Below are 15,672 nucleotides of genomic sequence, written 5' to 3'. Positions count from 1 at the left end.
GAAGCAAGACAGCTCAAGTGGAAAGCTTTACTGGGGACAAAAGATGCACCTGCAAAGCACAGACTTAATGGTCTCTAGAGGCCAGGGCCGATGTTGGGAGATAAATGCCCCGGCACCACCTGAATGAGGTCCTGGCAGCGTGCGTTTGCCTGGATACTACAGTTAATTCATTTCAGAAGAGGGGTTGTTGCCCAGCAAGAGCGAGCTACTCCTGCAATAAGCCTGAATAAGCCCAGTGGCACTGCAAATGCTCGGCCGCCCTGTACACAAAGGAGCCAAGGGAAGGAAATGCAGTATGGTAGGTAAAGGAGAGGGCTGAAAGCTAAGACCCCTGGAGGAGTAATGAGCTGCAGCTCATCAATGCAGCTCAATTCAGACTTGCTTCTAAACGAAAGTCTTTATTTTAAGCCCATTATCAGATATTCTCTCATTGGCTCGGCCCCAGTCTCACTGGTTGCCAGCAGGGTTTAGCCTGAACAACTGAAGGAACTTTGAAGGATCTCCTTCTTTTCCTTTCCTCCCCTTCCCTTTCTCCCTCTCTCCCTTCAGTCCTTCTTTTTCGCTTACCCCCTTCTTTCCAAGAGCTGGATCCTTATCCTCAAACGAAATTTTAACTCAATAAATAAACCAGATCAAAACAGTGTGGCCCTGATGAAGGCGGAGCCCTCACCTGCGGTTCTAGAACATCCCTTTAGAAGCCCAGAGCTCAAGAGTCAAACCCCTACTGACTTAGTTCAGTCCTTTTATTTGACAGGAAACGAAGATGCGGGGCATGAAGTGATCTCCCCAGACCAAGCCAAGGGTGCCCTGACCTCGAATTTAATATGTTTGTCACTATAATATATTTTCTCTATTAAGACATCTGCAACATGATGTTAACTAGGTCAGCAAGTAAAATGTGGCTTGGACTGCAGAATGAGTCAATATGACTTTAGCTTTCATGGCAAAATCCAAAAAAATGTGATTTGGAAAGGAAAACAGTAGCATGGACCCAGCGTGGGGTAGGAGGCGGGGGAGAGGAAATAAATGAAACCACAAAAGTTTAAAAGCAGATTCACCATGTTGTATATTCCTTTCACTAAATTCTCTGGTTATCATCTGATTATAAATTGTTAACAGGAAACACAAAGTTCTATGTGATCAAAGGTGTGACCATGGCCAAAACACCCATGCTTTTTGGGTCTGCCTCCTCCATAACTCACAAGGATTCTGAATCAATGTTCCTTAAGGCTTTTCTGTTAGAAGAGCTTCATGTTTCTCTGAAATCTTATGCTGAGCTATACTACATGCAACCTACATGGAAAATTTCTGCCTTCATTCATTCAATTTTACACCAGATGTACATTATATATATATATATATATATATATATATATATATGTAATATTATATATATTTATATGATTTACTGTCATTATATATGTAAAATATATATATTGTGCATTATTATATATATTACATACATATAATATATATATATGTATGATTTATTGTCAAATTGCTTTCCATACAACACCCAGTGCTCATCCCAACAAACTGAGGGTTGATGGGGGGTGGGGAGAGGGCAAAGTGAGTGATGGGCATACAGCAGATGTACAAAAGTGGCAAAGTAGAAAGTCAAGGAAGGGAGTGTGTTCATCAGACTCCTATTCGCTCTTTAAGCCGCCACTCAAAATTCTCCTCCTCCGTGGATTTTCTTTTTTTTTTTTCTTTTTGCCTTGGGCCGATTTTTTTCACTTACATTTTTTCTCCCTTAAACTAGGTACCATGAATCATTCACTTGTTTAAATGCCTAGAATCTAGGGGAGCCTGGGTGGCTCAGTCGGTTAAGCATCCGACTTCACTCAGGTCATGATCTCACCGTCCATGAGTTCGAGCCCCGCGTCGGGCTCTGTGCTGACAGCTCAGAGCCTGGAGCCTGCTTCAGATTCTGTGTCTCCCTCTCTGTCTGACCCTCCCCCGTTCATGCTCTGTCTCTCTCTGTCTCAAAAATAAATAAACATTAAAAATAAATAAATAAATAAATAAAATAAATGCCTAGAATCTAACACAGTATCTGGAACAACACATCCTCACAATGTTTCGTAAATAAGATGTGGAGAGGTGCTATTGCAATCAAATCCTCACTGGTAAATACCATTTGTTGAGGTTGTTCCTGTCTCTCTCAATTAAACCAAACCCACTAGACCAAATCCCCACATCACCACTTTAAAAATAAATTGGCGTTGCTAAAATTTGTTAGGAAAAAAAAGAGACCCTTACAATGTGGCTTTGCAAGAATCCTTAAAAATCTTCATTTCATTATCTTCAACAGAAAAAAGCCCCCAACTTCCAGCTTTGAAAGGGTGCAGTCCTCTAAGAGCAACAGCTTTTATTTCATGGGGTAACAATGTCAAGTCCTATCTTTGATATCATTACAAGATATTTAAAAACCTTGCTGTATTTTTTTAAATGTTTTTATTTTTATTCCTGAGAGAGAGAGTGTGTGTGTGTGTGAGCAGGGCAGAGGGGCAGAAGGGGAGAGAGAGAGCCTCAAGCTCAAGCAGGCTCAAGCAGGCTTCATGCTCAGTGTGGAGCCCAATGCAGGATTCGATCCCATGACCCCAGGATCATGACCTGACCTGAAACAAGAGTCCGACGCTCAACAACTGAGCCAACCAGGTGCCCCAAAACCTTGCTGCATTTTTGCAGTTAGTGCAAGCGGGATATGCTTTGGCTTCTTTCCTTGTGTGCTAGAAAAATCTGAGCAGAACAAAAGATTTGGTGCTTGAAAATTAACAAAGGGAAACCTCAATAAAATGGAGTTGGGGGGCCAGAGAGACCTAGTGGGGGGAGGGGGGCAGTACAACTCACATGTCAATTACAGGAAGAATGGTCAATTACAGACTTCAACAGATGTGTCAATGACCTACCACAACAGATGAATCTCAACAGGAAAGAATCATCAGTTACAGGTTCCAACAGGGAAAGATGTACATTATATCTCCTATAAGAAATCAGCTACCCCCTGCACCTCAGCCAATGAGAAGCTGTCATCACCCCTGAACTCTTACTTGTCTCCAGTGGACTTACATTCACAACTCCTCCCAACTTCCTCCATGTTCTCCATAAAATAATGTTCCTCTCTCCTTTGTTTGTTGGGCTGACCTATGCTTTCGCCATAGCTTGTTTATCCTGAATTGCTATTCTCTGCCCTTCCCACATAAACCAGTTTTTGCTCATAAAATAACCACCGATCTTGTTTTTAACGTTAAGAGTGCACCGATTTGGAGTTCCCCACGCCAATCTTAACAGCATGGAACCGTGCCGTTCCTGGGACTGAAGAAAATGCATGAGAGAACAGACTCACCTTCTTTGACACTCAGTCGTGAGGATTGGTCTGTGTGGGAGGTCGTGTTATAGGCCAACAGTGAACCTGTAAGGCAAAGCAAAAGTGCGTTATAACAAGGGTAGATCAGGAGTAGAAGATGGGAGGAGAAGGGAGTCAGGAGGGGAATAGATCCGGGTAGGTAAGAGAGACAGATGGCTCCTTGAGAGAAAGAGTTCATGGAATCCATCCTGCCTCCTGCGGGGAAAGTGTTTGATTCCTGGAGCTCCGGCCAGAGCTTGTTAGGACAGAATACCCGTGAGTGGGACACGCACAGCCCTCCCCAGCAGCCATATTTACGGTTCTGAAGCTCCTGGGTGTCCACACCCCATCATGGCAGGAGCACAGGACTAAGACTCTCCCTGTGCGGCCATACGGAAGTCTAGACTTTGATTTCTGCAGCAGCAAAACGAAGGGGTTAAACTACAGGAGGAGTTGGCAAGCTTTTTCTATAAAGACCAGATAGTAAATATTTTAGGCTTTGTGGGCTAACTGCAGTCTCTGCTGTACATTCTTCTTTGTTTTTGTTTTGTTTTGTCTTGTTTTGTTTTGTCCATGGGCCAGAGTTGGACCGATCTGGCCTGCAGTTTGCAGTTTTGCCACACCCTGGAGAAGCGGCTATACAGTTCCTGCGTGCTATGGTATCCGGTGGGTTTACAGACAGGTCATTTTACTGGCGGGTGAGATGCTTGGGTATCGGTCACTGAGAATGGAGGGGAGTGTTGGCGGTTGGGAAGGGGTCAGGATGGCAGAAGGGCCGGTAGTAACCCTCGCCTTCCTTTGCAAATGTCTGAGAGAACACAGCTGATCGTGGGGCACAATACATTCAATTTCCAGAGTGCTGCTACCCCATCTCCTAAGATGAACCCTTAACACGTAACTACTCATACCGGGCACTGCCCTAGGAATTTCACAGGGGTGACAGTTCTTTTCTGTTGCACGTAAAAACTCCCTCTTTCCCCTAAAATGGGGCTTGTTCCTTAGTTTCAAAAGAACCCAAGAGTTTCGTTTTGTGAACTGTAGGCATGTTTGCAATTCTCCTCGAGAGTCTCCTGGGGAAACTCGCAAGTGCCCTCAAGACCAGGGGTGGGATGTGCTTTTGCAGAGGACAGGATAAGCCTGCCATAGGTGTTGGAGGCTGGGGAAGTCTTTGCAAATTTTCCCTTCCCTCTGCAGACGGGCGGCTGACTTGGGTGCCAGGGCTTAGGACAGGGGATGGGCTGGCAGACGCTCCTATTTTTAGCCTCCAGTCATGGCGGGGTTGCAGGAGCACAGCCGCTGCCTCACCCAGCTGTGGGCGTTTTGTTGTGCGCCTCGGAGAAAATGTGTGCCCTTCCAGGCCAGACGACGAGGGAGAGAATTTTACGGGAATCACCCAGCTGCCCAGCACCTATGACTTGTGGCTTGGGCGACCGTTCCTTCTAGCTCTGAAACCATTCCAAGAGAAAAAGAGGGGCGGGGTGGAGGCGGTTCTGAGACCACAATATGCCAAAGCGTGGATGTGTGCAGACCATTTTAGAAAGGAAACAGTCACGTGCGTATAATATCCCAAGAACCAGAGGCATTTGGTTAGTCCATTCTGAAAAACATCAAGGATCAGGTGAGGCTGTGACAACCTCATTTCAATACAGTTGTTATGCAGACAAGAGTTGAAAGTTAGACCTGCCTCTTAACCCTTAGCTCAGTAGCCTCCCTCAATTTACCCAATCTCTCTAAGCCACAGAGAAAATGGTGTCAGAAATGGGCTGGGGTGCCTGGGTGACTCAGTCGGTTAAGCGTCTGACTCTTGATTTCAGCTCGGGTTATGATCTCACAGTTTGTGGATTCGCACCCCGCGTCGGGGTCTGAGCTGATGGTGTGAAGCCTGCTTGGGATTCTCTCTCTCCCTCTCTCTCTCTCTTTCTCTCTCTCTGCCTGTGCTCTTGCTCTCTCTCTCTTTCCATAAATAAATAAACTTAAAAAAAAAAAAGCTTTAAAGGGCACCTGGGTGGTTCAGTCAGTTAAGTGTCCTACTTTGGCTCAGGTCATGATCTCATGGTTCATGGGTTCAAGTTCCGCGTCAGGCTCCGTGCTGACAGCTCAGAGCCTGGAGCCTGTTTCTGATTCTATGTCTCCCTCTCTCTCTGGTCCTCCCCCGCCTACGCCCTGTCTGTCTCTCTCTCAAATGTAAATAAACATTAACAAAAAGCTTTAAAAACAATAAAATGGGCTAATAACAACATCTACTTAGCACAGTTGTTGCGACAATTGGATAGAATAATACCTGTAAAGTGCTCAAAAAAGACCTTGGTTCATAGTAAGTGTTCAGCAAATGCTAGCTGGTTATCATTACTATTTTTATACCCCTTCTCCCACAGACACCACAATGACATACAATGACCCCTTTATAAAAGAGCTTGCTGAGCATTTGTCTTGTCTTCTGGACCTGGAGTTGCGGACGGGTTCTGCTGCAATAAGAAATAATCCTCCATGACTGGAAGGAGGTTAAGAAATAGAACCGAGCGTTCCAAGGGAATAGAAAAAAAAGTCTCAGGAGTAAGACCAAGAATGTCTGCCTTTCTGTCCCCGACATTCTCTCCCTCAGGCTGAAACCTCACGGCTGGAGCAAATAAAGAAAAATGATGGTCTCAGAGGAGCAAACTGCCTGAGTCATTAGTGCAGATTTAGCTGAGAGCACGAAGCTTAGATAAACCACATTTATTAAATTTTCCCCTTGGTGAAAGTTCTTCTTTGGGCACATATGAATTCCACAGGAAACTCCCAGAAAGCCAAGAGAAAGGGTCGTTTGACCTCTGCAAAGCTTGCATGAAATACATATTTCATGGTAACCTAGGAAAAGGATTTTGCCCTGAAGACCGTTCCTGGTTCAAGTTTCACTCCTGGAAGGAGGGGCTGGTTGGGGGGCATCTGGCCTCCCTCCCAAGGGACTGACATCCTTTCTCTTCTCCGATTTTTACTTGACAAGTTATTCAGGCTACAGGGGGTGGCACAGCACACCCTTTTCTTATGGGAATTTGTTCTGATACAAGAAGGTCTTTCCTGGAGCCTCGTCTCTCGCTCTGTTGCTTTGGATTTTTTTTTCTCCTGCTTTGAGGCCCCATCTGTGTAGAGCTAAGGTGAGCTCCTAATCTTTCCTGACACCGTCCTGTCGTCCTGTTGGAGTAAACAGGCTGTGATAGGAGGAGGGAAGGCAACTCTCCTGAAAGCAGTATGCACCGGACACTTTATATCTGTTCTCTCCTTTTATCCCTAACAGCCAGGCAAAGCCAGTGTCACGTTCTTCTCCTTTTACAGATCAGCACTGGGAGAAGTCAAGTCATTTTCTCAGGGTCACACAGCCACAAAGCCCAGGAAGCCAGGATTCCCATTCTGGTTTATCTGCAAAACCTGTTCTCAGTCCAGAAGACCCTGCAGCCTTCAGGCTAAATCTAAGAAACAGACAAAACTCACCTATGGCGTTGGGAATCAAGACAGTGGTTACCTTGCTAGGGAGGAGTGGGGGACAGAGAGAGGGCGCAAGGGGGCTTCTGGTCTACTCCTTGACCTGGGGGGTGATTATACAAGTGAGTGGAGAGGTGTCTGGGTGGCTCAGCCAGTTAAGCTTCCGGTTCTTGGTTTTGGCTCAGGTCCCGATCTCACGGTTCTTGAGTTTGAGCCCCGCATCAGGCTCTGCACTGACAGTGTGGAGCCTGCTTGGGATTCTCTCTCTCCCTCTCTCTGCCTCCACCCCACTGGTGCTGTCTCTATTGCTCTCAAAATAAATAAACTTAAAAACAACAACAACAACAACCAAGCGAGTGGATTCCCTTTGTGCCAGTTTCTTGAGTTGTGCATTTATGAATTTTACTCGACTCTGCACCCTTCAGTTAGAACGTTTATTTATTTTCTTAATGTATGGACACAGGCATATAAGTATATCCGCTAATCCGGGGCCCCGGAAAGCATGAAGTGACTGCTGCCGAGAATGGACTGGCCTTTGCAAAGTGAAAGCATAAGGGAAAAATAATTTCCCCTTTTTGAGTCCATCCATCACTGGATATCATATTAGGGATCTGCAAAACGATGGAAATGAGCAGAGTGAAGCTTTGCAGGTGTGAGGTAGAGGCCCAACAATGGGTCTTTCTTTGGTTCTACGTTCCCCCAACGTAACTTGCTCTTCATAGGGGACACCTGGAGCCGGGGAGACAACCGTCCTCCTTCCGGTGCCAAAGCCTTTGTCTCCTGCCTATTGAATGTGGGTTTCCCTTTCTCTGGGCTGCATCAATGGCTCTGGCTGAAGTGTAGGGGTGGGGCGGGAGGAGGGAGCGGAGAAATACGGCTCCATGTTCTCAACAACAGGCCTGGCTGGACGACTGAGTCCAGGGCAATCTGGTCTTTTGTTCTGCCCGAATCCTGTTCTCTTTTACTGGTCAGATCCCGGCCTGGAAGGGATAATGCTTCACCAGCTTAATTGCCCGGACCCATCACCTTTGCCCAACCATCTGAGGCTGCCGGTGGGAAGGCCGCGGAACGCAAAATGTGTTTTCCATTAAGTTTAAATTAAAAATCGGACTCAAGATAGATACCTTTTCTGCAGCCTCCCTGCCGCACGATATATCATTCTCTTGCGCCACCGCGATTTCAAAACATGGTCTCTCGGCACTTTCTCACAGGTCAGGCTCCGAAACACATACAGATCTCCACTTTTTGTAAAATGACAAAGGACTCCTTTCCCTTCTTCGGCCTCTGGCCACCCCAAGCCCAGAACCTTCTGGGCTCCCAGAAAGCCCAAACTCCCCCCAGTGGCCCTGAGTCTGAACTGCCAGCCTGGAGGGCTCTCACTTCCTCTGAGGTCCGTCCCCAGCGCGCCTTGTGACGGCCCAATCTCATTTCCCGCAGCCCTTGGCCTGTAAATACGGCCTCTGCCAACGGGGTGTGCCCGACAGAGATACTGGTGGGGCGGCCTGGCGGGTCCAGGGTGTGGGGCGGCACCGGGAAGAAAGAAGGACAGGGTTAGCGTGGTGATAGGTTTGGCTTTAATCTGCCTCATTCCAGGAGGCCACAGGGAAGTTTCGGAAAGCATTTATCTCTTGGCGCAAATGAAAACAGAAAATGCTGTGGGGAAAGTGGCCTGGCCGGCAACATGGAAGCGTCAGGGGCACGAGGCTAATTCTAAGGTAGAGAAGGGAGGTTAGCTTCCTGTCTCTCTCTCTCTTGGGCCATCTCACATCAGAGCAGGAAGCTGCGGGCCGATGGCAGACTGAGACCTAGGAGGCCTGGGGCTTAGCTCCCAGGCTGCTCTCCACTGGCGTCCGCCTTTGAACCAATTTCTGAAGCCCTCCAGACCTCAGTTGCTTCGGCTTTAAAATGGGGGTTATAAACAATTGTCCACGTGGTGTCCACAAGGGGGCATCCTGTCCCTGTACAGTGAACGACACCTGGGGAGATGCACACCTGAGCCCCGGTGTCCCCGGGGGACTCCAGAATCGTCCCAAGTACTGTGGGCATCCGTCCCAGCCCCCCGCCCCCACCGGCCCCCTCCCATGTCCAGTGCGGGTGATGTTACAGAGCGCGGGTGTAGGGGACGGCCACTCTGTCTGGGACAGCTGAAAAGCTGAAGTACAGAGACCAAGCACTTCCAAGCAGGCCAGATGAATCCGGGCATGCCAGGCCACCAGACGGGGCATAGAGGCACTCAGGACACCACTGTTTCTTCTCCACCCCGGGGAAAATACATTTTAACATTGAAGTGTGGTGTCTGACATTTAAAGGTATAGCTCCCCTCCCAGACAACCAGAGCAAATGCTCCAGCACCTTTAGTGAAAGTGTGAATTTGGTGCTAGAGCTTCTTACCCCACATGGTTTCCTTGTTTTCTGTGCAAGTCCAGAAAGATCAGATACGTTGGAAGGATCCAACGAATGTGGCGTCTTCTGACTTCCAGCTAAATCAGAGGGCCTCCAGTTTTCTTCGGCTGACTTTTCCTTAGCCCCACGGCGTTTCCGCCCCCATCTGCGTCGAGGAGCTCAGCTACTTGCGCCCCACCTCTTGCCAGAGTGGGGGATGTTTGAGCCCCGGCCCCCTCCTCAACAACAGGACAGAGGACAAAGCACCAGGAATTAGCACCCCTCTCCCCTGCCTCCACTCAGCTGCCCCAACCTCTGTCCCCAAAATACCGGCCTCCCTGCCTGAGCACAAAACATCCGCTGGAAGTAAGTCTGGAAAAACAATAAAGTGTTTGAAGGCATGTTGGTCGGCACGGGGAGGGTTCCCTGCAATCCTGCGCGCAGACAGTCACCAGGCACATACCTCCCTCAGGGGTCTTAGCTGGCCAGACACCGCCCAACACAGAGCGTCCCCGAGGCCAGAATCCAAAGGGAGACACCAGTTGAAGAGAAGCATGAATCAAATTTTTTTTCCCATGATGGTGCATCATTTTACGCTTAGGTTCCTCAAAAGGCCCTTGGACTATTACCATACTATGCTCTGGCAGGTTTTATTTTCTTTTTTTGAGCCTTCATACAGCATTTTAATTTTTGCTTCTGCAGGCAGACATGGTTTTTCTATCATGGCACCGAGCACTTCATATTTAGCTGTTGCGCTCAGCGTCATATCACATAGGCACCTTGTTCCATCTCCTCTCCACCCTGGAAATTTCCTCCGCTCATAAACAACTTTCTGGAAACTTCATATTTTTATTGCTTTGGGGGCATATCTACATATGTAGTTATGGGGCCTATCTTCCTCAACGTCTACAAATATTCTTGAAAAGAAAGAAGGAAAGAAGCAGCGAGGCACTCTTTTTCTTGCCCTCGTACTTGTGGCCCCCAAAAGACCAATGCTTCGGCCCTCATGCTTCACAACCCGCTCACTCCTCTGCCCCTTAGTGTCTGTGCTCCTCTATCATGGTTACCAGGGGCGACCTTAGCCAATGCCTGAGCCGTTGGGGCAGGTGTTGGTCTTGCTTCGGGGTCTGTGGCTTGGGTTCTTTGGTGGCAGGAAACCCTAATGGGGACTTTGGTTGTTTATGGACCTGCCAGAAAGCAGGCCTGAATGGTTTCACATGGCATGAAAGGGAGTTCCCCACGTCAAGTTAGAATGCACTTGAACATTTCCCCAAGAAAAGCATCTGCCACGGAACCCCAAATTATTGGTCCCTTAAAGTGATCGGACGTACTGTCCATGTTGCTGCTGTCTCTCTCTTCTCCCACAAAGAAAGTACAGGGGCCAATGATTCCTGACCCTCCACCATATGATGCCCAAAGAAGCGGAAAGGTAGGCTCCAACAGCGTCCTTGCTTTGCTGATCCACGCTTCTTGTGCCCACCTTACGTTGCTCACTTCCAACCTCTTCCCTGCCTGGCTAGCATCGCTGCGGGGCTCTGTGCAAAGAAACTTTTAAAAAAAAAAAATTCCATAAACATTTAAAGGCTGAGAAATACAGATCATTAGAAAATGTTAATTCTCCAAAGCTCAGGAAAACTGGGTAGAGACTCGCCCCCTTTTTTTGAGCTTGTTGTTTCTTGGGCTGACCTCACGTTGCAGCAAGACTCAGACATGAGGTAACTGCTCTGGTGTTAACATACGCTGCATCATCCACACTCTCTTGCTGGTTACCAGACGCCTCGGAGAGGTGACCAGAGTGCCCGGAGGCACCAGTGGAAACTTCCAAAGGCATTTAAAAAATTTTTTAATTTTATAGCCAGTGTGTGTTGCTTCCACCCCATGTAGCATGCTGCTGTAGAATGAGACAGAAGAGTACAGAGATGGTGAGCTGAAGCCACATTGAATGATGGGGAGACAACAAAGAAATAACCAACCAACCCAGAGCCCAGGAGACCAGGAAACGCAGCCCGCAGGCACTGTCCAAAGACCTCAGCTTGGAAGGGGCTTTAAAATCATCAAGTTCCTTCATTCCAAAGCTTAACTCCTACAAGATTCCAGGCAGCTCTGGCTATTTTTTTTTTTTTCTTAATGTTTTTTATTTATTTTTGAGTCAGAGAGAGACAGAGCATGAACAGGGAAGGGGCAGAGAGAAAGAGAGACACAGAATGGGAAGCAGGCTCCAGGCTCTGAGCCATCAGCACAGACCCCGATGCAGGGCTCGAACTCACAGACCGTGAGATCATGACCTGAGCCGAAGTCGGACACTCAACCAACTGAGCCATCCAGGCGCCCCCAGGCAGCTCTGGCTATTGACGGCAAACACTGAATCCCAAGGTTGCCTTCTATCCCTGCTCAGGGCTGACTGTTAAAAAACTCCCTCGTAGAAAGAACCCCCATCAGTCTTCCTGCAGCGTCACCTCCCTGATCTCTGTGCCACCTTTTCTGGCCACAGACAAATCCTTCAGTACTTGGGGTCACTGATATACCTACCACCACGCTTGGATTTCCAGTGAAGCGTTAGGGCTGAGGCTATTAGCATGCCTGAAAGAATTGTTCCTATCTCTGTGCATATTTAATAGTAAATGAAATGCACATGGAAATGATGGGATCTTGGTGCCTGAGAACTCTGATATCGGATAAATCTTTTGAACGACTACACAGTTTCTTTCATAAAATCGCCTTTTCCAAAGCTCTTTTTTCCTTCTCGCTGTGCCAGAAGAACATGTCCAAGAGACCCTCATGCACATGGAAGGTCGGCTGCTCCCCCTGTTTGGCTAGGAAGGGTGCGTAGTGAGCAGCCTGCAAAGGTGGGGTTCAGGTGGGCTAGAATGACACCAAAGAGAAGAGGAAGCTAATGTGTACATTTTCAACACCTTAAATCCTAAACCCATGAATCTAGAGTTTACCGGAGGAACTTTGCATCTTTGCACACGAAAATACCAGCCAGGGTGTCCATCTATTTATAATTCCAGGGCAAAGTAGTTTCTGGAAAGGGGTTCTCCTGGCAACTACACTCTGGCAGGCCCCACTGGGTCACAGCTCCCTGCTTTTTTCTCCAGTTCTTATTCCGCTTCCCTTGACACTACGGGACTGGGTCAGCCCCCTTTCAGGGTCTGTAGGAGCCCATGAGACCTTGGCAACTTCACAGGCCTTGACGTGTGAGGCTCCGGTAGCATCTGCCCAACATAAACTGACTGTGGGGGGAACCAGTTTCCTTTTCCTGGATTAGCTCCATGGGAAATCGGTCTTCATTTTGACAAGGCCGTTCAGAGTCTTCTCCCAGCCCTGGGGACTCGGCCACACCCTCCGAGGGGCTCCGCTGCCCAGAAACAGACAGGACACTTACTTTCCCTGAGGTAACTGAGGTGTGACAACAGCACTTCCGTGTTGTAGAGGGAGGTGGCTCGGAGGAAGTCCTCCTTGTTCATTTTACACAGTTCCTTGCCATCCATGTTCTGGAAAAAGGATGTGTCGATCTCCATCAAGCCATACTCCTTTATCGCCCACTCCAGCCACTGCCGCACGTGCTCCTGAGTCCACAGCGTGGGGTCTGCAGAGGAAAGGGCTCATTAGCAAGGGCAGGGCCGGCCAGGACTCCCCTGCCTTCATGAAGGCTGCGTATACCCTCTCTCTCCCCATCCCTCCTTCTCCTTGTCCTCCTCCTTCCCCCGTTCCCCCCTTCTCGCTCCCCCCACTCTCTCCCTCAGTGGGAAAGTGGGTTCCCTCCCAGATGGTCCTCCTAGAACTCCCATCTGGCTCCTCCACATCTGGCACTGCCTGAACCACTTAGCACTCCGGGGAGGTTCTTAGATGTCTCCCTAGGCATCGTGACAGAACATTCCCTTTAAAGTATTTGGAGGGCCATTAAAACCTTTGCTGGAGAAATGGTGGCATCCAAATGAAAGTAAACACAGTTCCACGGACCCAGGGACCAAAGTCCTCTGGAAAGGGAAACCATCTGTATCTTAAGAACATTAACGATTGCACGGGAAGAACACCGATCTCTCCGATGGCTACAGAAGGGAACACATATGTGTACAGTTTTACTGCAATTCCATCTGTAGAGTTGGAAAACCCAGCGCTGTGAGCCTTTAACATAAATCCAACCTGGGTTTTCTCCTTGTGGAGACAGCTGGGTTGAAATTTCTACCAGATCATCCCCCAAACTTTTTTTTATGATATTTAAGTCCCCAGAGATGAGGGAAACGCACTGGAGAGAGAAAACCTTTCAGCCCTTCAGCCTTTGAGTGAACAAAAATAATGTGATGATGGAGGTCCTCTCCACCCAGGGGCCTCACAGTTCCTTTCTGGCTAGGTGTGTGGAGGATGGGTGTGGGTATGCTTTGAGGGCTGGCGATGAGTTCCAGCAAATTCCACAGCAGGTAGAGCGCTTGTATCTTATCACAGACTGGAAGCCATCTCTTTCCTTGGCAACTGATTATCAGCAGATCCAACAGACACCTTAAATATGCCCATCAGAAAAAAATGCCCATCACAGAAGAAAACTGCATGGCTCTCGGCCACATGAGATATCTGCCCATGTGAAACATTAGGCGGGAAACCACATAATTAAGCAACAAATTTCATGGTGGTAGTTGAAGGAATCATGGCTGGAGGGGAATAGTGTGAACTTGGAGAAATACGGAAGGCTGCCTGGACGAGGGGAGGAGGCTTGGCCTTGTAGGCAAGCTGTCAGCCCCCAGCTTCTACTGGGCCTGCTTCCTTAGCATATTTCCCAGGAAAGGATATCTGTGCACCTTCCCAGCCCTTCACCCTCTCATTCAGAGTCTGTGAAGGTTCTGGGCAAATATGGGAACCAGGTTTGAAGGATTAGGAGTGGCCGTGGGGAAGGGAGCCAAGTTCTGTGGCCTCCCTCTCACGGAATACGAATTCCCCAGCACTTTTACTCAGAGCTTCTGCTGATCACCCTTGTTTGCCATGGGTTCTCCCTTTCTCCTTGGTTTTTCCATGTGAGTATCTAGGTGGCAGGGGCTGAGTCTGCTCTGCGAAGGGCCCAGCCTCGGCCCACGGGCCGGAGTGGTTGCTGTACCGGCGCTGGAGGTACAAGAGATGGCAAAAAGAGGAGAGAAGAGACTTTGGAGTTCAGGTCACAGACTGCTGCCCAACAACCAGTACCCGGTAACTGGCCTGGATCTGGGGGGCCTACCGTGTGCCAGCTGCCTCACACGGCCCGTGGCTCACGCATCTAGAAAATCCAGCAAAATGGCTTTTGTCTTCATTTTACAGATTGCAAGAGGAGTTTGGAAAGGTTAAGTCCCCAGCTCAAACTTGAGCCTTCCCAGGACTTCACTTGGTGGAGGGGGTGGGTCCTCCTGACCCAAAGCCCCTCCTCTTGCCTTCCCACCTGTGAGTTGTTCTGCCAAATAGCAGAGCTCCTCCTAAAGCTTCATTGTACAAGTCTATATGCATCTCTCTCCCTCCCTCCCTCTCTCTCTCTCTCTCTCAACAATTTCTTGGTTTGTTGACCTCTTTTACTCTCCAGAAACAACTAGGCATGGGCCACTGGGAAATGGAAATATTCTGTACCATTTCAGAATTCTAAAGGAAAACGGCACAGGTGGGCAATGGATTACGCAGCATTTTTATTTCATCTGATCTCCTTTGCTTCATCCTGACTCCTCACTTTTAGTGTTTGAGGCCTCAAATTCGATTTTACACCATGTATTTAATTTATTTTAATATTTCCACTCTTGCTTTGGGCTCTATCACAATATTATTTCTCTCCCTTTACAGCACAATGAATTCTAAAGCTTCCACTCTGGATCACGCTAAACTCTTCCAAATGTATTTCCTGGATGATTTAGTCCTAGTTTCTTCCCATCTGAACCTGAAACTGGTGATTAACCAGAGCCCTCGTTTATACTTGTCTCAAAATCTCCACCATAAATTCAATCAGTCGTTTCACAAATGTTTTATTGCCTTGATTTGTGGACTTGCCCAAATGCAACTTTCCCTCATGTCCAGGCGGCTGGCCTGGAGGAAGCCAGAATGTCTGATGATAATGTTGAAAGATCTCACCAGAGGGAAAGTAATGAAGTAAATCCATAGCCAGCGAATTCATTGCAAGAAAGGCTTTGAAAACCCTTTGATAAGAATTCACACTATTTTCACCATTACTGCTATCATTATTATTACCTTGGTCCACTGAAGACTGACATTTTGATATTCCTTTTGGAAGTATTTCAACACCAACTCAGAGTGAAAGGGTCAACCAAGCAGCCTGTCTGTTTGCCCCTCTCTCCTCCCAAAAGCGACTACGAAAATGAGATGGCATCCATATTTGGTTCAGAGACAATCTCTGATGCCCTGACTCTACAGAGCCCAAGAGTGCCTTCCCACGCTGGCCACTGTTTGGCAAAACAGGGCAGTCTGATGCCAGATGTGCAAAGGCCCGGTGAAGCTTGGCTTTGCTTAGGGGAGAG

At 48.1% G+C, this 15,672-nt stretch overlaps 1 protein-coding gene across 2 annotated transcripts in view; it reads right to left on the bottom strand.

Annotated features, from left to right (window-relative positions):
* FLI1 (Fli-1 proto-oncogene, ETS transcription factor) overlaps positions 1 to 15,672 on the bottom strand; it is a 121,855-nt gene that overhangs the window by 28,925 nt on the left and 77,258 nt on the right. For both annotated transcript variants that reach the window (XM_042904583.1, XM_042904582.1), the window contains exons 4-5: positions 12,576 to 12,779; positions 3,350 to 3,415 (exon numbers count right to left, since the gene is read on the bottom strand). In XM_042904583.1, coding sequence (XP_042760517.1) covers positions 3,350 to 3,415; positions 12,576 to 12,779 — 270 coding nt within the window. The remainder of the gene's footprint in view (positions 1 to 3,349; positions 3,416 to 12,575; positions 12,780 to 15,672) is intronic.

The sequence above is a fragment of the Panthera leo genome, chromosome D1, assembly GCF_018350215.1.
Source record: "Panthera leo isolate Ple1 chromosome D1, P.leo_Ple1_pat1.1, whole genome shotgun sequence".
Lineage (NCBI taxonomy): Eukaryota > Metazoa > Chordata > Mammalia > Carnivora > Felidae > Panthera > Panthera leo.
The sequence above is the reverse complement of the archived record's forward strand: the minus strand, read 5'-3'. Positions and strand labels throughout refer to the sequence as shown.